Source organism: Dermacentor andersoni, chromosome 7 (assembly GCF_023375885.2).
Source record: "Dermacentor andersoni chromosome 7, qqDerAnde1_hic_scaffold, whole genome shotgun sequence".
In the NCBI taxonomy this organism is placed as follows: domain Eukaryota; kingdom Metazoa; phylum Arthropoda; class Arachnida; order Ixodida; family Ixodidae; genus Dermacentor; species Dermacentor andersoni.
This window is the reverse complement of record NC_092820.1, coordinates 9,465,526-9,488,723: the sequence shown is the minus strand read 5'-3', so window position 1 is coordinate 9,488,723 and position 23,198 is coordinate 9,465,526. Positions and strand designations below refer to the sequence as shown.

General features: G+C 47.8%; 1 protein-coding gene across 8 annotated transcripts in view; it reads left to right on the top strand.

Annotated features, from left to right (window-relative positions):
• Window positions 1-23,198, top strand: part of Plc21C (Phospholipase C at 21C) — a 546,034-nt gene that overhangs the window by 370,087 nt on the left and 152,749 nt on the right. For all 8 annotated transcript variants that reach the window (XM_055073221.2, XM_055073217.2, XM_055073222.2 and 5 more), the window contains exons 14-15: window positions 2,284-2,484; window positions 3,957-4,223. In XM_055073221.2, coding sequence (XP_054929196.1) covers window positions 2,284-2,484; window positions 3,957-4,223 — 468 coding nt within the window. The remainder of the gene's footprint in view (window positions 1-2,283; window positions 2,485-3,956; window positions 4,224-23,198) is intronic.

Genomic DNA, 23,198 nt, shown 5'->3' with positions numbered 1-23,198 from the left:
ACACAGGTAAACATCCGTCAAGCTGCAGAAATGCGTACAGGGTCGTGGCGGAACGTGAAGGCAAGCACGATCAACAACTTCTGGCAAAAGGCAGGCCTTTTAAGGGCTTCACCTATGCCACAAGACTGCGAGGACACAGAGCATCTCAACTCAGAACTTGGAATGAGCTTACCGAGAAGCTCCCTATTGACACTGCAGTGACCTTCGATGATTACATTGACAGCGACAGCGCGGCGGCTACATCCGTGTAGCTCACCAATGAAGACATCATGAATAAAGTGCGTGAACAAGAAGATTGTAGTAGTGACAAAGACGATGCCGACACCAGATCAACACACAAAGAGGATTCCAGCTCAGATGTTTCAGTTTTTCCAGAAAAGGCGCGGTCATTCCTCGGGCGCTGTGAAGATGTCTCCGATGACATTCAGAGGAAGGTCGAGGATGTGGAGGCGTTGGTCCTGCAGTGCTTGCTGTCTACTCACCAGAAGAAGATTACAGACTTCTTCAAGCAATAAATTGTAGTTAAACTGTGCCCAGCATTCTCGTTTATTATTTATGAAGGAGCATGCGCAAGGTATTCAATTTTCGTTGTTGTGTTACATTACTGGCATGAAAATATTGGTTTTTCAGTACTACAATAATTCAAATTAACTAAAGTTTGGCAGTCCTGTGAAGTTTGTTGTAACGAGATTCTACTGTATAACCCTGTTCAGTTAACAACGAAATAGTAATTTTAGCGACCCAACCAATTATGAATCAAATAGTTCCAGAAACAAATCAAACTTCAGGAAGTTTTTGAATAATCAGCATCCATTTTCACCATTAAAAAAAAAACAATGTGCGCATACTAGCATATTCATAATGTTGGCAATGTTTTGTCATTATATCATTCATTATGAAGTGTTGCCTATTAAAAGCACAATTGGAGCTTTGCTAACAGATAGGCAGTTCAGTCGCAAGCACTGAGTTCTCATCTTTTCGGCCAATGCTATGCCTGCAGACTTGAATGTATCATAATTTTGCTACAATTTTATGCTTGAATGCGTACAGTTGATGTGTAATTCAGTGAAATCTCTTACTTCAAATTAGCGGATAATTTGAACTGCTTTGTTGGTTCTGGCATAATCCCACGTACTTGAATAGAGAAAAATGGCTGCAAATTCGACCTCCAAAAACCGTGCAGCTGTTATTTCGAACAATATTTCTCACTCCCTTGGACCCCTTTGTGAACGAACCCGAGCCAAAGGCGAAGGTTTGAGAAAAGGATAAAGAACGACACGAGGGAAGCCGAGCTGAAGCCGAATGGCACGTGCCTTCCTTTCCCATCCTACTTAGAAGAAGCAGGATGGAGCTTCCAACTCACGCTTCATCACGTTGCCACATGCTCACCTGCCCGTTTCTCTCTCCTAGCAAGCACTTGACCTACTACCACGCACATTTGATGAGGTCGTCTCCAACATACAGCGTGCATGGGAGGACAGCAACCATCAAGCAACCATTCTTCTTGGTGCACCATCACATGCTTTCCCTCGCACACTGCAAGCAGTGCGATTGGGCTCTATACTTAAAGGCTCTATACTTAAAGAGGCCTCTCTTAATCCGTTTTATTCAAATAACCACTTAGCTACCATATTTATTCGAATACTATAAGGTGAGGCCTATCACCTGATATGCGAAAGCTGACTGTTTTAATATGGTGGCAGCAGTGCCACATATCCAGTGATCCAGATTTTAAATGCAGTGCAAGCTGTGCTACCTAATTTGGCAAGTGAGTGTGTGCTGTATTTTTGGATGTATAACCTGCACTAACAATACGAAAAATATATCCATAAAGGTAGAGCGCAAGTTCTATGCAAATTTTGCCTTGAGGTGTGGCTTCACGGCAGTGCAAGTTTTGCTTTATAGTGAGGCTTTATGGCATTTCAGCGCACATTGCTGTGAAGCCACTCCTCAAGGGAAAGTTCTCAATAATCAAGTTTCATTATCTTCTTTGGAACCGAACCTTGTGTCTGTCTCCGTGTGCTGAAGCTCCCTCCCACCCCTGATTTATGGTCACCATTTTGCATTTTGGCGCTGGTAGCAATTAAATGTTTAGGGCAATCCGCACCAATTCAGAATAATCCATTGGCTACGCCATGTCACCTTATATTAGTGTGCATACTTTGGTTTCCCCAGCTGCATCCTTGCCTCATAATCATGATCACCTCTTAATGGACTTATACAAGTCCTGTGGTGGGTCCCCCCTTATTTTTCCTGGTTACATGTTGGGAACTGCTTGCGCAGATCATCTCTGGACAGTTTCTGACTGACAAGCATGTGGGCACGTACGTGGAAGTGGACATGTTCGGCCTTCCAGCTGACACAGTACGGCGGCGCTTCCGTACACGCACAGTGCCAGCGAATGGCATCAACCCTGTCTACGATGAAGAACCTTTTGTCTTCAAGAAAGTAGTTCTCCCAGACTTGGCTGTGCTGCGCATTTCGGTGAGTGCCTGCATTGACCTCGCGTTTACAACTTGGCTGCCTGATTGCTTGCAAAACTGGGCTAGGTGTGATTTCTTTACCTGACGTATTTCAGTACAGTAAAGCCTCGACATAATGAACCTCGATTTAATGAAATTTGCAATGTAACAAACTATTTTCGTTTCTAGATCATTATCATCATCATCATCAGCCTGGTTACGCCCACTGCAGGGCAATGGCCTCTCCCATACTTCTCCAACTACCCCGGTCATGTACTAATTGTGGCCATGTTGTTCCTGCAAACTTCTTAAGGTGCAAGATAAACATATCGCAGAATTCAACAAGATGCCCAGGGTCACTGAATACTAGCAAGTGATGGCAATTGATGCTTACTTGAGAGACGAGAATTTTATTTCAACTCCCATTCCTAAACACACCAAACACAGACAAATATCAGCGATAAATAGGGACTTTCCTACTGGAATGAACGGCAAGAGTCAAGCCACAAACTTTTTTGAAAACAGGATATTACGTGGCGCTACATTACGTGGCGCCGCTGCTTGATTTATGTGAAAGGGAGGATAAATGACTGGGTCAGCCATTTGTTCCACTTAACATCGCAGTCTGCACACCGAAAATGAGTGTCTGTTCTCTTGGAGCGTGTCTCTGGTCACGTGTTGGCGCACACATGACATCTCTGCGTGCGGCTGCCTTGGGCAGAGGTCTGAGGCACCCTCTCACGTAAGCGCGCTGCCGCGGAGAGTGAGAATACCTCGCGAACGGCGCTGATAAGCAAGTGGTGATAAGCAAGCTAAGAGCAGCGCCAATCAAGATAGAAATCAACTTCCACCGCCCTGCGAGAGAGTGCCGACAAAGAAAAAAATGACGTTTCGCGCGCCTCCGTTGCGATCACGCGGCGAAACCGAAACCGCCAAAGGGGCGTTGCCGCAGTCTGAGCGACGCGCCAAAGCTAGCAATCAGCTCTGTTTATCTCCCCAAGAAGGTAGCACCAATTTAAAACGCATCTTGTAAGTGCTAAGAGGTGGCAGCACCTCCCGGTGAGCACGCATCGTCATTATGGCGCGAAATTTTAAATAGAGGGTCGGAACCATACCCGTATGGCGAAGACCTTGCGGGACAGAAAACCGCCGCCGTACATGTACGGCTAAAACCTTGAAAGGGTTAAGGTAGACAATACTTTGATCTATGTACTGAGCATAGGGATACGGATACGTCTTGGTGACTGTATCATGTTAAAAGATATCCAAAGAGTAGCTTAACATAACGTACATGTATCTTCAATACAAGATTCAGGCATCTTCATTACTGGCCAGCTTTGTCTGCACCTATCATTTAAATTTCCGTAATCAATGGTGCTTTCTTTAGCCTACAGTTATCCTCGTCACCTTCTCTATTACTGAATGGCATTAAGAGTAAGTAGACACGAAATGAGAGCCAAGGATGTGGAACCACTGTCGGATGCTTGTTTGCAGGTGTGCGACGACAGCGGGAAGCTGCTGGGGCACCGCATCCTGCCCGTGGTGGGGCTACGTCCGGGCTACCGACACATCTCCCTGCGCAACGAGTCGGGGCAGCCGTTGCTGCTGCAGACGCTGTTTGTGCACGTCACCGTCAAGGACTACGTGCCTGATGGCCTGTCGGAGCTGGCGGACGCCCTGGCTAACCCCATCAAGTACCAGTCCCGCATCGAGAAACATGCCACGCAGCTGCGTGCCCTCACTGATGACGACCTGGACGAGGCAAGAGCCTTCAGAACTGCCCGCCAAGTGTTTTTTTGATGACAGCAGTGAGCCTTCACTTCGTTTCTGGCATGTACTAGGAGTCATCTGAAATGGGGGAGGTGTCAGCCAGCCCCCTCTTTTACTACATGTAATCAGTAATGCTATTCCTTGAGAACAAAAACTACAAGAGCACTTTATATTTTCTTGCCGCATGAACACTGGCTGCTGCCGGAACCGCTTTCATCTGCTATGCCTATTCTGCAATCACGGGGAGACTCCAGCAGTGCTTGGCACAGGTAGTGCCGGCATCTTCCAAAGCTACTGCACACTTTCGAAAGTTTAACACCCCTCGTTTCTTCTTCTGTTCGCTGAACTTATGGCCTGTGGCAAACCAAATTTGACATTGTTTCGTGCCTAGTTTCGCACGCCCGAGCAGACGACAGTGAAAATCCGCTAATGGCATGGCGTTATTACGGTCACGTGTCTCAGTTGACGAATGGAATTACTCATGGGGACTACTTTTTCGCTGGCTTTTTTTTCATAACTGCTGTAGCTATGAAGAAGTTGTTGTAGCTTCTTGTAGCTGTTGTTGTTCATAGTTGTAGCTATACTCTGTGTTGTAGCACACAGAGTAGCAGTGGTGCAAAAACTAAACGAGAAGTGGCTCTCTCAAACAAGACCAAGATGGCTGCAATCGGAAGCTAAGAACGGCAACTGCACGTCCCAGAAAAAGGCCATTTTTTGTGTGTTCGTCAGCAAAAACAAAGCTCGCCAACGTGATATAAAATGCCATTACGACCAAAATATTGGTCCAGCATGCGTGAAATATTCTGAGATAATGCATCAGACACTGTCGAACCCAAAAATAACATTTTCAAAAAAGTTTGTCAGTCTCTAAGACCCATGCCCCCCTTGATATATAAAGACGATAAGCAAAATGAGAACAAGGTGAAAGCAAGAGCCAACGTTTCGACAAATGGACTTGTCTTCTTCAAGGCAACATATAGGAAGGACCAACACAGAATTTTTAAAGGCTATGCACATGCAAAGCATGCAGACACCTAGCAGCCATGTGCGTCAGGGAACTGAAGCATACCATCAGGATTGGTGATGTCGTTACAATCACTGCGAGGCACTTGGTTGACTGTGCCCAGACTCTAATTTTGGCCACCGACTCCAGACGAGACGACATTGGTTAGGCCTAGCTGGCATGGGTGTCGGGCAACATGCCATTACGGGAAGCTTGGCCTTGATATACGTTTGTACCCATAAACAAATACATGGACATCTGGCGTGAGACCATGCACACAGGCTGGACTGACAGCTGTGCGCGTAAAGCGGGGTTCGCAGGCGATCGGCCAGCAACTAGCGTGAGCACATGTGTAGCAATGTAGCAAAAGTTGGTGCCCGTGGTAGGAATGGCGAAAGCATGCACGTGGACATTTCAAACTGATGAATTTGAGAAACATGGTTTAACCCTTTGAAGGGTTGATTTTTTTCGCCATATGCGACCGCCCAGGGTCGATGTTTTTTATTGCAGATTCCGATTCTTCTTAGGGATTTATTTCGAAAAAAATTTACTGTAATTTTTCTAGGGCGACTGTAAAATGAGAAAAAAATCTTTTGCATTGGTATATATATACCCTTCATTCATGAATAACAACAATTAAAAAAGGAAATAAACTTACCAGAATTAAAAATTTTATGCATTTTTTGCCGTAGTTCAAGGTTTTGATAATCCGCACACGAGAATATTTCTCAAGCCTCAAATTTTCCTGCTCTTACATTAATATGTACGTCCATAGCGTAATCGAACTGCATAGGTGTGCGCACTCAAGAAAATTTTTTGGTTGTGTGGCCATCAAAAAAAGCAACATGTGTGACAAACTTCCGCCAATCTTCATCTTATCACCAACCAGCTAGGGCAATTAGTTTTCGCCAGTCTTAAAAAAAAGAAAAGAAACCGAAACGCATGCATGGCGGCATCCTTCCTATGCGCACCCCTGTGAGCACTAAACGAGCGAGAAACAAGCGGTCACCCTATGAGCGATTAGGAACGAGATAACCATCAGTTTCGCAAGCGCAAAAAGCCGAAAGCGCCCGCGAAACAAAATCCAAACGGCCGCCCGCCTGCGCCCGTGCCAATGCGTAAGCGGTAGCATATAGATGCGCGGGAGCAAACTAGCGCTAAAACAAACCATGCAACGAAAACTGAGAGAGATAGGCGCGCGAAAGAAATTCCCTGTATCCCCACATAGTGGCAGCACGTGACAGAAAAGAAAATGTTTGGAAATTGGCGCACTTTTTAAACTTACAGACGGCGCCGTAAATATACGGCATCGACCATTTTCGGACTTGTTCGCGGTGCCGTATATTTACGTCATCGACTATCAAAGGGTTAAACTGATAGCGTTACAAAGTCAAGGTCGCACACACTATAGCTGGACTTCACGACGGGCGAACTTTGTCAAAGCCTCATAGCGGTAAACACGACACAAGGAACAGTTGAGTTAGAAAAAGCCTTTGTGGGGCGTGAGCATAAGAAAAATACATATATCAAGAAAACACGCATTACAAAGGTAATAGCAAAAAAACCTAACACACGACAAACTATCCATAAAGTGTGTTAATTGAGCATGTTGTCTAAAGTCCTTACACACAACATGTTATGAAGTTCAAAATATTTACATCAAGTCCGTCGACGTAGCTGCGTCTAGTTGTCACTGCTTCCGACGACAAGTTGTTGGGCCCGCCAATGTGTCGTGGACTCGACGTCGCTGCGTCCACCATTTGGCCAACGGTTGACCGGGGCAGGGAGTCAGGGCAGTGGGGCGACCGAGGCACCTGGATCGCCCGGTCGACTCCTCTTAGCCTGTGGATCGTAGCCACAGGTAGTCCGGGAAACGGCTCCATCAGCCTGTAGCTGTGCGGTCTCCTGTGGAGCGCCCGCTCAACTAGCGAGTCACAGCCGTGGCAGCTGAAGAGCAGTTTCCACTGGGTTGCCGCCGTCTCTGCGCTCCACCTGCCCTGTACGGCCTCCAGCTCCTTCTTCCCCTCGTCATTCCAGAGCTTAGCTGGGCCACTCTCTTCGGCTACGTGTCTCGTTTTCCCATTGGCCACCTAGCTCCGCAGGCACTTTTGCACTTCTTCTTTCATAGATTGTATGCTTTTTATTCGGACGCTCTTATTTTCTAACTTCCTTTTAAAAAATTTTTCCGCCGACTCCTTGTGCTTTCTTGTCCTCTGTCTCCTGCACTTTCTTCTTCTTTCTTTATTGGCTCATGACATATGCCCACCTTCAAGAGTTTTTCCCTGTGAAAAATTGCTTCTTTTTACTTGTATTGGATCTTTCCGCTGTCTTCATATGTCGGTCCAACATTAACACTTGATGTCTACCACCATTTTTTCATTTACACCACTGGGTAGCTTCCCCACACGTCACTTCACTTATTCACTGGACTGTACACATCATCGAGTTCACTATTGCACACAAAAAAGTCGTTGTCGAACACTCCTGTACCACAACACTGCTAGAGTAAACTGGTATAACACTTGTCACGTCATGTGCTGTTAAGTTCTATTCATAAAATCTGCTCCAACATTTTCTCTTTCCTTGATGTATTCTACATGGAAGCTATATTCTTGAAGCATAAGGCTCCATATAATCACTCTGGAATTAGTCAACTTTGCTTTGTTTAAGAACTGAAGGGGTTGGTGATCTGTCGGCACCCTAAAATGTTTTCCATACAGCTATACCATATTTACTCAAATCTGGGCCGATAGTTTTTTAAAAATGATCATATTCCAAACTCTAGGGTTGGCTTAGTTTCGAGGATTTTAAAGAATGCGCCAGTTTTTCATTGAAACTGCTAAATATGGTGCATAGCTTGCGCCATCTAGAAAAGTCAGTATCACAGCCGCTACTAGCTGTGCCAGTAGCCAACCATACACAAGTGACGTCGCCATTTAGACCTGTGTCGTGTCGACCGTATCGGTGTGCAGCGTGGTGTTATCGCGATGGCACCAAGCAGGAGATTCCACTACAGTGCCACTTTCAAACGAAAAGTTGTGATAGCCGCAGAGGCATCGTCGAACCTTCAAGCCAGGCGGGACTTCGGCACCGACAAGAAAAACGTCCGTCGTTGGAGGGGACAACGACAGCAGCTTTTTGCGGATGGCATTCAGCAGACCAAAGAAGGCCGTCACCACGAAGTGAAAACAGTTTTGGCCAACTTTGTTCGGACACAAAAAGCAGCTGCCCTTCCAGTGACAACAGAAGTGCTCCAAGCGAAAGCTAGGGAACTTTCGAGGGAGCGAGGCCTAACGCCAAAGGATTTCAAAGCCAGCCGGGGCTGGTTTCAGAAATTCATGAAGCGCTTCGGCTTGAGCCTCCGACGTCGCACTTCGATCACCCAGAAGCTGCCAAGCGATTTGGAAGAAAAGCTGATAGCTTTTCAGCGCTACGTGCTGCAAAAGAGAAATGCGGCAGGCTACAACCTTGGGCAATCAGCAACGCCGACCAGACGGCTGTGTATTTTGATATGCCAATGGCGTACACCATGAATGAAAAGGGTGCCAAGGAGGTGAAGGTGCGCTCTTCGGGCTACGAGAAGCAGTGCGCAACTGTGATGCTGTGCTGCACAGCTGATGGACACAAGCTCCCTCCTTATATGATATTTAAAAGGAAGACACTGCCTGCTCGAGAAACTTTCCCAAGAAATGTCATTGTGCGGGCAAATGAGAACAGGTGGATGACGGGTGCGACGGTGGAAGAGTGGGTTAAGATTGTGTGGTGAAAGCGTCCAGGAGCCCTTTTGACAAAGAACTCGCTCCTTGTTGTCGACTCTTACCATGGGCACTTGACCGACAATGTGAAGGCTGCGCTCGCCCAAGCGTACACGGACCTCGCTGTCATACCGGGCGGCATGACGGGCCAGTTGCAGCCACTTGATGTCTGCATCAACAAACCTTTTAAGGATCGTCTGCGGAAATATTACATGGACTGGTTGACTGGCAAAGACCACATGCTAACGGCAACGGGCCGCATCAAACGTGCATCGCTATTGCAGCTCGCGGGCTGGGTAGCTGCAGTGTGGGACGACATCCCAGGTACTTTGATTGTGCGCGCCTTTAAAAAGTGCAGCATATCTAATGCGCGGTGGCGTAGAGGTAGAACACCCGCCTCGCGTGCAAGAGGTCCGTGGTTCGAATCCCGGTGCCGCGCAATTTTCCACCGGATTAAAAAAAAAAAATCCGCGTGTTGATAAAATTGCATAAACAGGCCTGGAGTGTGGCCTGATGCCGGTGACCAGAACCGGTAACGCACTCCCTCACCAGAGCAGGATTGGCCACCCTGGTGCAGTACTTGGCCACAACCTCCTATATGAACACAACAATCAAACCCCGGCCCTCAGTCCCCAGCAGCTGCGAAGCAACTGACCACGGCGGCGGTCAGACCTGCGACGCTGCAGAGGGTGCTAAGAATCCCTGGCTCCGGACAGGCCGCCATTGGAATATGAACCTGGCAACGTTTAACGCAAGAACATTATCTAGTGAGGCGAGTCTAGCAGTGCTATTGGAAGAATTAGAGGGCAGTAAATGGGATATAATAGGGCTCAGTGAAGTTAGGAGGCCAAAAGAAGCATATACAGTGTTAAGGAGCGGGCACGTCCTGTGCTACCGGGGCTTAGCGGAGAGACGAGAACTAGGAGTCGGATTCCTGATTAATAAGAATATAGCTGGTAACATACAGGAATTCTATAGCATTAACGAGAGGGTGGCATGTCTTGTTGTGAAACTTAATAAGAGGTACAAAATGAAGGTTGTACAGGTCTACGCCCCTACATCCAGTCATGATGACCAGGAAGTCGAAAGCTTCTATGAAGACGTGGAATCGGCGATGGGTAGAGTGAAAACAAAATACACTATACTGATGGGCGATTTCAATGCCAAGGTAGGCAAGAAGCATGCTGGAGACAAGGCAGTGGGGGAATATGGCATAGGCACTAGGAATAGCAGGGGGGAGTTATTAGTAGAGTTTGCAGAACAGAATAATATGAGGATAATGAATACCTTCTTCCGCAAGCGTAATAACCGAAAGTGGACATGGAGGAGCCCGAACGGCGATACTAGAAATGAAATAGATTTCATACTCTGCGCTAACCCTGGCATCATACAAGATGTGGACGTGCTCGGTAAGGTGCGCTGCAGTGACCACAGGATGGTAAGAACTCGAATTAGCCTAGACCTGAGGAGGGAACGGAGGAAACTGGTACATAAGAAGCCGATCAATGAGTTAGCGCTAAGAGGGAAAATAGAGGAATTCCAGATCAAGCTACAGAACAGGTATTCGGCTTTAAGTCACGAAGAGGACCTTAGTGTTGAAGCAATGAACGACAATCTTGTGGGCATCATTAAGGAGTGTGCAATAGAAGTCGGTGGTAACTCCGTTAGACAGGATACCAGTAAGCTATCGCAGGAGACGAAAGATCTGATCAAGAAACGCCAATGTATGAAAGCCTCTAACCCTACAGCTAGAATAGAACTGGCAGAACTTTCGAAGTTAATCAACAAGCGTAAGACAGCGGACATAAGGAAGTATAACATGGATAGAATTGAACAAGCTCTCAGGAACGGAGGAAGCCTAAAAGCAGTGAAGAAGAAACTAGGAATTGGCAAGAATCAGATGTATGCGTTAAGAGACAAAGCCGGCAATATCATTACTAATATGGATGAGATAGTTCAAGTCGCTGAGGAGTTCTATAGAGATTTATACAGTACGAGTGGTACCCACGATGATAATGGAAGAGAGAATAATCTAGAGGAATTCGATATCCCAGAAGTAACGCCGGAAGAAGTAAAGAAAGCCTTGGGAGCTATGCAAAGGGGGAAGGCAGCTGGGGAGGTTCAGGTAACAGCAGATTTGCTGAAGGATGGTGGGCAGATTGTTCTAGAAAAACTGGCCACCCTGTATACACAATGCCTCAAGACCTCGAGCGTACCGGAATCGTGGAAGAACGCTAACATAATCCTAATCCATAAGAAAGGCGACGCCAAAGACTTGAAAAATTATAGACCAATCAGCTTACTGTCCGTTGCCTACAAAGTATTTACTAAGGTAATTGCAAATAGAATCCGGAACACCTTAGACTTCCGTCAACCAAAGGACCAGGCAGGATTCCGTAAAGGCTACTCAACAATAGATCATATTCACACTATCAATCAGGTGATAGAGAAATGTGCGGAATATAACCAACCATTATATATAGCTTTCATTGATTACGAGAAAGCGTTTGATTCAGTCGAAACCTCAGCAGTCATGGAGGCATTGCGGAATCAGGGTGTAGACGAGCCGTATGTAAAAATACTGAAAGATATCTATAGCGGCTCCACAGCCACTGTACTCCTCCATAAAGAAAGCAACAAAATCCCAATAAAGAAAGGCGTCAGGCAGGGAGATACGATCTCTCCAATCCTATTCACAGCGTGTTTACAGGAGGTATTCAGAGACCTGGATTGGGAAGAATTGGGGATAAGAGTAAATGGAGAATACCTTAGTAACTTACGCTTCGCTGATGATATTGCCTTGCTTAGTAACTCAGGGGACCAACTGCAATGCATGCTCACTGATCTGGAGAGGCAGAGCAGAAGGGTGGGACTAAAAATGAATCTGCAGAAAACTAAAGTAATGTTTAACAGTCTCGGAAGGGAACAGCAGTTTACGATAGGTAGCGAGGCACTGGAAGTGGTAAGAGAATACATCTACTTAGGACAGGTAGTGACTGCTGATCCAGATCATGAGAGTGAAATAATCAGAAGAATAAGAATGGGCTGGGGTGCGTTTGGCAGGCATTCGCAGATCATGAACAGCAGGTTGCCATTATCCCTCAAGAGAAAAGTGTATAACAGCTGTGTCTTACCAGTACTCACGTACGGGGCAGAAACCTGGAGGCTTACGAAAAGGGTTCTACTTAAATTGAGGACGACGCAACGAGCTATGGAAAGAAGAATGATAGGTGTAACGTTAAGGGATAAGAAAAGAGCAGATTGGGTGAGGAAACAAACGCGCGTCAATGACATCTTAGTTGAAATCAAGAAAAAGAAATGGGCATGGGCAGGACATGTAATGAGGAGGGAAGATAACCGATGGTCATTAAGGGTTACGGACTGGATTCCGAGGGAAGGGAAGCGTAGCAGGGGGCGACAGAAAGTTAGGTGGGCAGATGAGATTAGGAAGTTTGGAGGGTCAACATGGCCACAATTAGTACATGACCGGGGTAGTTGGAGAAGTATGGGAGAGGCCTTTGCCCTGCAGTGGGCGTAATCAGGCTGATGATGATGATGATGATGATCTAATGCGCTTGACAGTACCGAAGATAGTGCACTGTTTGAAGGTGACAGTGACAAGGAACACAGCGACGAGTCTAGCAGCGACGACGACGTTGAATGAGCTTTGCACGTTCAGATTCAATAAATGCTGTTTGCATTTTGTGAACGCTGTCCTTGCTCTATTTGTTTGGCCTACATTCGAGGTAATATATATATATTTTTTGTTGGCTTTGGACTTTAGGGGGTCAGCTTAGAATCGGCGTTGGCCTAGATTTGAGTAAACACCGTATGTGAAACCGTTTGACTGCCCATACAAGAGCTAAACATTCGTTTTCACGGTCGAGTAGTGCCTTTCCCTGTCAAGCAATTGTTTGCTTGCATAGAATACCAGATGTGATACATTGTCATTTTCTTGTAGCAGCACCTCCCCAAGCACTTTCTCTGATGCATCTGTGTGGAAAACAAACTCTCTTTCTAAGTTGGGCGCCACCAGAAAAAGAGGATTGGCTATGTGCTGCTTAAGTGTTTCAAATGCGTACTCTTGTGGTTTTGCCAATTTCACTGCGTTGCTTGTACCTTTCTTTGTTAATTCCACCAGAGGATTAGCTATTTCCACATAATGTAGAATGAAGTCCCTGTAGAACCCCGTCAATTCCAGAAAAGACTGTACTTCTTTCTTGTTCTTCAGTGGGTTTGCTTCTTGAATCTTCTCTAGTATTTCCTCTTTCTTCGATATGCATCCCATGCCCAGCTTGTGTCCCAAAAATGACACTGCATGAAAACCAAATTCCCAGTTCGTTGGCTTGATGGTCAGTTTGGCTTCCTGTAATCTATAAAATAATTCTTCTAATGCTTCCAGGTGCTCTTCCCAAGTGGCTGTCACCGCCAAAATATCATCAATACAATGTTACACATTTCCCAGACCGTGAAGTACTCTTCTCGTGAGTTTCGTAAATGCTGCAGCGGCTGTCTTTAGTCCAAATGGCATGTACTTGAATTGAAATAGCCCATTTGCGCTTGAAAATGTCGTCTTTTCTTTGGATGTCTCCTGCATTTTTCAGTATCCCTTCGCTAAGTCAAGCTTTGAAAAGAACTTTTTTCTTGCCACCTTTGCAAAAACAATGTCCACTCTTGGTATTGGCTCAGAATCAGACACCAATACGCTGTTTAACTTCCTGAAGTCTACACAAAGCCTATTAGAGTCACCCGGTTTCTTTAAAACGACCAGACGTGCGTTGTAAGCTGATGTAGACCTCTCAATGATGCCTTGATGTAACATCTCCTCAACTTCCTTCTAAATGGAGTCTTGAACCACGAGTGGCAGTGGGTATTGTTTTACGTACACTGGTGCGTCCGTGGTGCATTCTAACTTGCACTCAATAAAATTTGTTCTTCCTGGTAGGTCGGAGAATAACTCGTCATACTTTTGTAATAATGCTTTTAACTCTGCTGCTTCTTCTCCATCCAGACATGGATTAATGACTGCTTTTTCTAGCCTGCTTTTTCTAGCCCCATGGTTTCTTGTAGTTGTAGGTGTGTACTTCCAAGTCGTCTTTCTCTTCTGTGACTACGATGTTGACCACTTCGGATTCTTGCGAATTATGTCTCTCTTCATATTTCTTTAACATGTTGATGTGAAATACTTTTTTAGAATCATTCACCAGGAGCTTGTAATCCATCTTGTTCCTTTTCTGGGTTACCACAAATGGTCCCTTCCACTGTATCAACAGTTTCCATCACTGGGTAGAAGGATAAGTGCTTTGTCTCCTGGATTGAGGCGTCATGTCACTGCCATCTTGTTATAATAGGTTTTATAGCGTTTTTTGGCTTCCTCCAACCTCCGATATGCTAACTTGCATGTTTCTTCCTGCCTCTTGAAGTTCCAGCATGTTGGTGTATGTTGTTTTGACTTCAGTCTCAAGTCCTTCATTTGCCCATACCTCCTTGAGTATATTTAACGGACCTCTAACCGTGCATCCATACAACATCTGAAATGGTGAAAAATTGAGGCTTGCTTGTGGCACTTCCCTGTATGCAAACAATACTGCTTGTAGGTAACGGTCCCAATCCATAGGTCTTTCTTGACACATCTTCTTTATCATGTTCTTCAATGTGCCATTAAATCTTTCCACAAGGCTGTTCGCCATAGGATTATTTCACATTGTGAGCAACTGCTTTACAGAGAGAAACTTGAACTCCTTCATTAGGTCAGATGTGAAGTTGGATCCCCGGCCACTAAGAATTTCTCGTGGAATACCATACTGAGAGAACATCTCTATTAGGGCCTCGGCAACCTGAATTTAATTTATGCCTTTTAGGGCACTGGCTTCTGGATATCTTGTTGCCATATCGACCATCGTGAGAACATAGTGGTTTCCTTTGGCTGATATCGGCTCTATAGGCCCTACGATGTCTGAAATGGCATATCAATAGCTGGCATATTTCTCATTGGAACTCGATTCACTTGCCCTTTTGATATCGTTCGCTGGCAAATGTCACAGATTTCACATATCTCTTTACTTCCCTTTTTAGTCCTGGCCAGAAAAACTCTGTGATCCTAGCTGTTATGAATCAGCATGCGCCACTGACACGTGTTTATTTTGTTACATTCACCGGCCATGCCTCTTGTGAATCGGCAGTGACTGCGGTGACGTCACAAGATAAAGACTATAAAAGCTACACTAACCTTTAATAAAGCGTTTGTTCTTTTCCAACCGCTTGTCGAGTTACTTCAGTGGCGACGAGGCCGCCCACCACCGGGCCGTGTCTGCTCCATGGCGGCCCACACCGGACTGCCGGGTTTCGACGGAACGGAAGACAGTTGGGACGCCTACCAGGTGCAAACCTAAGCGGTGGTGAGGTATTCAGCACCATCAACTTGAAAGATGCTTACAGTCAGTTGTCGCTTGACGAGAAGACGAAGAAGATTTGGTCGTAAACACCCCGAAAGGCCTGTTTTGCTTTAATAGGCTTCCTTTTGGTGTAGCCTATTCTCCTGCGATTTTTCAGAGACGTATGGATGACGTTCTGCAAGGCATTCTGGGCATTTAAGTATATTTGGACGATGTGGTAGTCGCGGAGAAACGCGGCAACTGTGAGATGCAGTGTGAAGTTTTCAGACGTTTCCGGCAACATGGTGTCAAGCTGAATACACAGAAATGCAAGTTCCGACAAGCAGAAGTTGAATTTCTGGGACATCATGTAAATACGAACGGATTGTTACCTAAGACGGGCAACATTGCTGCAATAATGAAAATACTGAAGCCAGCCTGTGTTACGGAACTACGGGCGTTTTTGGGCTTTGTGACCTACTGCCACTTATTTCTGGGAAACTTGGCTACTGTTCTGGAGCCGCTGCATGAGCTGCTAAGAAAGAACACATGCTGGCAGTGGGGAGCGAGACAAGATAACGCGTTCCGAGCAACAAAGCGGCTGCTAGAGGAAGCTAAGTTCTTGGCGCACTACGATCCAAGTAAGCCGCTTACCTTGGAAACCGACGCGTCGTCGTGTGGCGTCGGTGCAGTGCTATATCACAGAGTAAATGGGCAAGATTGACCAATTGGGTTCTAGTCGCGAACGCTTTCAGCTGCTGAGCATAATTACGCGCAAATTGAAAGAGAGGCATTGGCTGTTGTTTTCGGGGTTACAAAGTTCCGGGAATATCTGCTCGGGAATCATTTCACGCTTGTTACAGATCACAAACCTCTTCTGAGCCTTTTCAGCCCTGACAAGTCCATTCCCGCCATGGTTGTTGCCCGGACTCAGCGTTGGTCCCTCTTGCTAAGCGCCTACAACTACAAAATTCAGTTCAAGCCAGGAAAAACTTTGATTCCTGCAGACGCCCTCAGCCGTTTACCGGTGCAGCAGGAGCATAACACTAAGGCTGCAGAAGATGACGCTCGTGAGTATGTTCTTCTGACTGATCACCTCAACACCTGTCCTCTGTCCGCGAGTGACTTGGCAAAGATGACTGTTGACAACAGCGGCCTCGCGCTAGTCCGCAATTACATTGAGAATGGCTGGCCACAGTACTTGCAACCTGCTCAGGAGCATTTATGCACATACATGCACAGGAAAGACGAACTGACGTACAGCCATGGAATTGTGTACTGGGGCCATCGAGCGGTTATTCCAACAAGTGCGTGGCAGTGAATGCTGCATATGCTGCATGATGCACATCAAGGGATAACGGCTACGAAGAACCTGGCAATTTCAGTTTTCTGGTACCCAGGGCTCGATCGGGACAATGAGAAGCTGGTCAACACGTGTCCATCATGCATAGAATGGGGCAGCATGCCTCCTGTCTGACAACCCGTGCCTTGGCCGGACACAGAGGAGCCATGGTCTAGGGTCCATGACGATTTTGCGGGTCCTGTGGAAGGTAACATTTTGGTAATTGTGGTTGATTCCCATACGAAATGGATTGAGGTTACCGACATGAAGACAGCCAGTGCGGCAAAGACAATTGAAGCACTGCAGACCATGTTCAGCCGGTTCGGTTTGCCAAGGAGCCTTGTGACGGACAACAGGCCGCAGTTTACGAGCAAAGAGTTCAGGGCATTTATGAAGCGCAATGGCATCGCTCATTTGCAGACAGCTCCCTACAAACCGCAGTCTAATGGCCTAGCGGAAAGAGCAGTACGGACTGTCAAACATGGGTTAAACAAAAACACACAGTTTGCAAGCTCTGCTGGACCATATTCTTTCGCATTATCGGCACACTTCCTTGCCAAATAGGCAAACCCCAGCTTCTATGCTTCTTGGATATCAGCCACGTTCTTTATTGTACAACGTCGTGTCATGACCTTTCCCTTCTGCAGGTGCTTGCAACAGTGGCCAACCGCTGTGCAAAGACGTCTGGTTCAAGAACTACAGAGTAGGTGACAAATGTAAACCAGGCTCGGTAGAGTCCACCGAAGGCTGCGAATGGCAACGGTAAAGACTGCAGATGGGGAGCAACATTGCCGTCACCTCGACCTGCTAAAGACCAGGAGGACCAGTGTGGGAGGAGAAGCGGTGCAACCCGAGGCCCCCATGCAAGTACCAACAACTAAAGGCAGCCAGAACGCAGTGGCAGACTCGCCGTCTCAAAGACACGACAGCAGTCACAGTCAGGCTCAAGTAGGCACCGACATTCGAACGCCGTCAGATGGGCGGGCCGAAGCTGAGGTTGCTACCAGCGAGCCGCAAGTGACTGACCGGGCTGAAGTGACACTGCGTAGGTCGAAGCGGAAGCCCCGGCCCCCGGACCGCTTCACTCCTGAAGGGGGAAGAATTGTTGTCAATCAGCATGCGCTGCTGACACGTGTTTATCTTGTTACATTCACTGGCCACACCTCTTGTGAATCGGCAGTGGCTGCGGTGACGTCACAAGATAAAGACTATAAAAGCTACACTAAGCTTTAATAAAGCGTTCGTTTTTTGCCAACTGCTTGTCGAGTTACTTCACTAGCCACCGTTCTTCTTGAGCCTTGGTGTCTGGCCATGATGCTGTCATGCCCCATATTCAAGACCGTCTGTCGTAGTGATTTAGGAACCACTAACTGCATCACTTCTCTGCCTGAGGTAAACTTGCACCTTCTGTACAACAATCCATTTTTCCTCTGTAATTCGAAAATGGTCTTTCGTCTCTTATTTGATGTCGACTCTCCTTCCTTCTCAAAGCAGGCTTGTATGGAATCATCCTTTCTTTGCATTTCTGCAAATTCTGCTGGTGTCACCGAAAGTACTTCGGTTGTAGGTACCTTCAGTGGCCTCAATATTCGCTGCATACTGAATCTTGTAGCTACCACCAACAATATTGCTGGACTATCCTCCGTAGCCGTCATTTTTTGTGTTGCCATGATAGGATCACACTCCTGCTGTGTTTCTTTTGCTTTTCCCGTGTCGGTGTGGCTGCTCTTCCATTTCGTATCAGGGTCATCCGCACTTTTTACCCCAGGTAGATTGCCCAATATTAAATCATATAGTGGCTTATCTCCGCTCTTGACTATCAGCCATCCAGAGTAGTAGGGAGTAGAATTCTGGCCTCGGATAAATGCCTAACCATGCTGTTGACCATGATAACCGCTGTGGGAGATACGGGTTCTCCTCCGTACTCTTGGGGCAAAGGAACGACAACACAGTAGTGCAAACAGTCACAAGGGCATTTATTGCACCTTTCATAGATCAATGCCTGCTAGCCGAGTTGCTATCCCCAAAACATGCCGATGGGCGCGCGACAAATCTAGAAGTCCGACTTACCGCGACCGCATTGCGAGCGTATATGTTCGCCCCATGCTGGATCCCAACGCCTGGTCGTTCGCGTGTTCGGTCACGCCAACGGTCGTGCGTTCGAAGGCGGCCACGCGAGGCAGTCTCGCAGAAGCATGGTCGCAGCGCGCGCGGAATGTCCACGCTGTTCGCCGGCCCGCCGGGAAAGAGCCCGCGCCTTGTCCCTCGGCGCCCGAGTAACCCCGCCGAGGCGCGACGGTCGCGCCATCTCTCGCACCGCGCTTGTACCACTCCAAGCGCCGCAGGCGCCAGGCCACGCGAGCCGTGCGGGAAAACAGCATATCAGGGGATGCGTGAGAGTCGCGCATCCCCACATCCCCCCAACCTTAAATCACTACATATTCTGGCGAAACATTTCACACAGTCTAACATCAACACGTGCTTCGCGAACAATGTGGTACATGCAACAGTGGCCGCGCCGGGGAAATGTCCACACGCTGTCCATAACATGCGAGCCGACTGTCCTTGGGGTACACCGCTGGCGTCCGCCGGTCACCGCAGCAGCTTTGCGACTCGACGGCACGATCCCAGGCCAGAACTCCGGAGACGACGACGCAGTAGTCGATACGAGCAAGCGTCGCTCGCGCCGACGCGCCCAGCTGGCAAGAGCCGCCGTAGCTGTCGGTGACCGCTGGCTCCTTTGTCCGCCGCCGAGGGTTGTGAGCTGGATGCAGGAGGCCGCCGAAGTCGCTGCGCCGAACTGGCCACAGCATCACCATCGCCCGGGGTGACTCGATCGTAGTCCGGGGCAGCAGCGCAGACGATGTGCAGGGGACAACAAGCCAGGGGTGACTCCAATCACGCTGCGTAAACTCAACACACTCGGCAAACACTACAGTAGTGCAAGGGAGTGGAATTCTGCATGCGCATCGCCCACGTGGTACGATGTTCAACTCGGCTAGCCAAAGATCGGGCAGCTACTCAAATGCTAAGTCCCCGTGAACGAAGCTCGCTTCCTTGAGCCGAACGAGTAATTTCAATTCGTGCGAGGCTAAACTAGAATGAGGGAAGCAACTTGCAACACCTCAACGCCACGGTCCACCAGGTTGTGTCCCTCCACGTGTGACAGGCAGCTTCGTAAAGCCTTAGGCCTAAAGCGTCGCTACCCTGACAACAACCGGCATCCAAAAACAACACCCAAAATGGGCGCAAAACAGGCAGCCGCGAGGAGACGTCAGCTCTGTGAGGTGGTCCTACTCCGCTCGGTGCACACAGCATCCGAGTTGACGGCGCCCACCGTCCCAGACGGTGTCGGAGCGCCCGGTGCCAGGCCGCAATACCAGTCAGCCCGTAGTGGCACCCGTGGCCCGCGGCCACCCGGCTCCCTGAGCCGCGACTTCATCCGAGTCAAAGAGATAGAAGAAGCTATTTACATAAGAAATTCGGACCACCCACGAGGCTTCCGTACTACTTGCTTCAGGCTTGCCACTGCTCCGCGGGCGCTCAGCCTCGCTCTCCCAGGATGCAGACCACGTGGCTCTCGTACTGACGAATGCCATTAAAGAAAAACACTTGCGAAAAGGCTTAGCAGGTTGACATGTTCAAACACACTATAGCCACCGTCGCCTCGCTCAAGAAAGCACGCCGCCGACGCTAGCGATCAAAATCCACGCTAGGCCTACGCTTCGGTTCAAACAAAGGTCTTGAACGAAGCAACACTTAAAATTATCGTCTGATGCCCCAAGAGGCCCCACGTTGGGCGCCAGATGTGGGAGATACGGGTTCTCCTCCGTACTCTTGGGGCAAAGGAACGACAACACAGTAGTGCAAACAGTCACAAGGGCATTTATTGCACCTTTCATAGATCAATGCCTGCTAGCCGAGTTGCTATCCCCAAAACATGCCGATGGGAGCGCGACAAATCTAGAAGTCCGACTTACCGCGACCGCATTGCGAGCGAATATGTTCGCCCCATGCTGGATCCCAACGCCTGGTCGTTCGCGTGTTCGGTCACGCCAACGGTCGTGCGTTCGAAGGCGGCCACGCGAGGCGGTCTCGCAGAAGCATGGTCGCAGCGCGCGCGGAATGTCCACGCTGTTCGCCGGCCCACCGGGAAAGAGCCCGCGCCTTGTCCCTCGGCGCCCGAGTAACCCCGCCGAGGCGCGACAATCGCGCCATCTCTCGCACCGCGCTTGTACCACTCCGAGCGCCGCGGGCGCCAGGCCACGCGAGCCGTGCGGGAAAACAGCATATCAGGGGATGCGTGAGAGTCGCGCATCCCCACACCGCTTCTATTTCTCCTGTTAGCTCTTGCTCCTGAATTAAACTCCGTCTCACCAAGGCCGTGTTGGTGCCACTATCTCGTAGAACCAAGACTCATATTCCATTAATCTCTCCGTCAACTACAGGAAGACACAGTGACATCCTCGTCTGCTTGAACGTGTCCTTGTTGTCCGAGACCATGGTTTTCGCCATATCATGTGTATCCTGGGTATCCTGGGCCGATTCTTGCGATGATTGCTGCCCTTCCACCATTTAGGGAAACCACGCCTGCCGCCTTTTCTTGGTTCTGTTGCCTGCAGTCTTCTGTGCGGTGCCCTTATCTCTTGCAGTGCTGACAAATGATATGCGCCTTTGGTGGCTTTCCTCCTACGTGACAATCTACTGCATGGTGATGGACGCGGTTGCACAGGAAACATCTAAGTACTGCACTTTACCTAACTTGGTTTACATCATCTTCTCTTTTATGAGTTTCTTCTTTGTTCTTACTTCAATCCTTCAAGCTTTTCGCTTCCAGAAATTGGTCCGCAGATTCAGCAATATCATCTAGACATTTCATTGAGTGTTCTTTAAGAAAAGCATTGAGTTTTGGGCTACAACAAATCAAGGACTGCTCAATCACAATGCGCTCCCTGACTCCTTCATACGTCATCTCTCTGTTTGCCATTTCCATCCATCTATCAAAATAATTTGTCAAATGGCAAGCAAACCGCTTACCAGTCTCTAATTGTTCTGGTTTACAATACCGGAATTTCTCACGGAATCCTTCTGCAGTTAGACTTAATCTCTGCAGTAATGCTTTCTTGACTTTGTCGAAGTCTATTGACTCAGATGCTAGCATTCTTCCGAACACGTTCTAGGCTTCTCCTACTAAACACAAACTAAGTGCTGTCGCCCACTCAGATCACTCCCAGCCTTGTCCTAAAGCAATTCTTTCAAAACAATGCACATAAGCTTCAAGGTCATCTTTCTTATCGTCAAATGGAGCCATTAACTTTGGTGGACAAATTGTCTTTGTTGTTTGTTCTTTGCGGCACCATTTACGAAGAAACAGACGATATGTATGCGTCATCTCTTCCGATAGACTCATCGGACAAACGCAACTTTAACAACGAAATTTCTTTTTCGGCTTCGCATGCTTCTCGAGCTTCTTTTTGCGCTCAATCAAAAAGGCTAAGCGATTCTTTGCAGCTTAGTCGCAGAGAACTGGTTACCCCCAACAGCTTCTCTTAATCCATGTTCCTGCGAAGTGTGAGACCAAGTACTATTCGGGAAATGAATCCTGGCAGGCTTGCCAATATTTTGTCAAAGTCTCATGGTGGTAAACACGACGCAAGGAACGTTTGAGTTAGGGAAAGCCTTTATGGGGCATGAGCATAAGAAAAATACATATGTCAAGAAAGCACGCGTTACAAATGTAATAGCAGAAAAACCTAACACACGATAAACTATCCACGAAGTGAGTTAATTGAGCATGTTGTCTAAAGTCCTTACACACAACATGTTAGGAAGTTCAAAATATTTACATCAAGTCCGTCGACGTAGCCGCATCTAGTTGTCGCTGCTTCCGACGACACGTCGTTGGGCCCATTGATACGTCGTGGACTCAACGTCGCTGCGCCCGACGTTCGGCCCACGGTTGATCGCGTGAGGTAGTCAGGGCAGAGCGGGGGGACCGAGGCGCCTGGATCGCTCGGTCAACTCCTTTCAGCTTGTGGATTGTAGCTGCAGGTAGTCCTGGAAATGGCTCCGTCAGCCTGTAGCTGTGCGGTCTCCGGTGGAGTGCCCGCTCAGCTAGCGAGTCACAGCCGCGGCAGCTGAAGAGCAGCTTCCACTGGGTCGCCTCCGTCTCCGCACTCTACCCGCCCTGTCCGGCCTCCAGCTCCTTCTGCCCTTCATTGTTTCAGAGCGTAGCTGGGCCGCTCTCTTCAGCTACGTGTCTCTTTTTCCCGTTGGCCACATAGCTCCGCATGCACTTTTGCACTTCTTCTTTCACATATTGTATTCTTTTTATTCGGGTGCTCTAATATTTTCTAACTTTTTTTTTCCCCTCACTCCTCATGCTTTCTTGTCCTCTTATGTTCTACTCTTTCTTCTTCTTCGTTCTTTCTTTATTGGCTCATGACAAACGTGAAACGCACTCGTGGCCTCGATTGATTTTTCTCTGGTGCT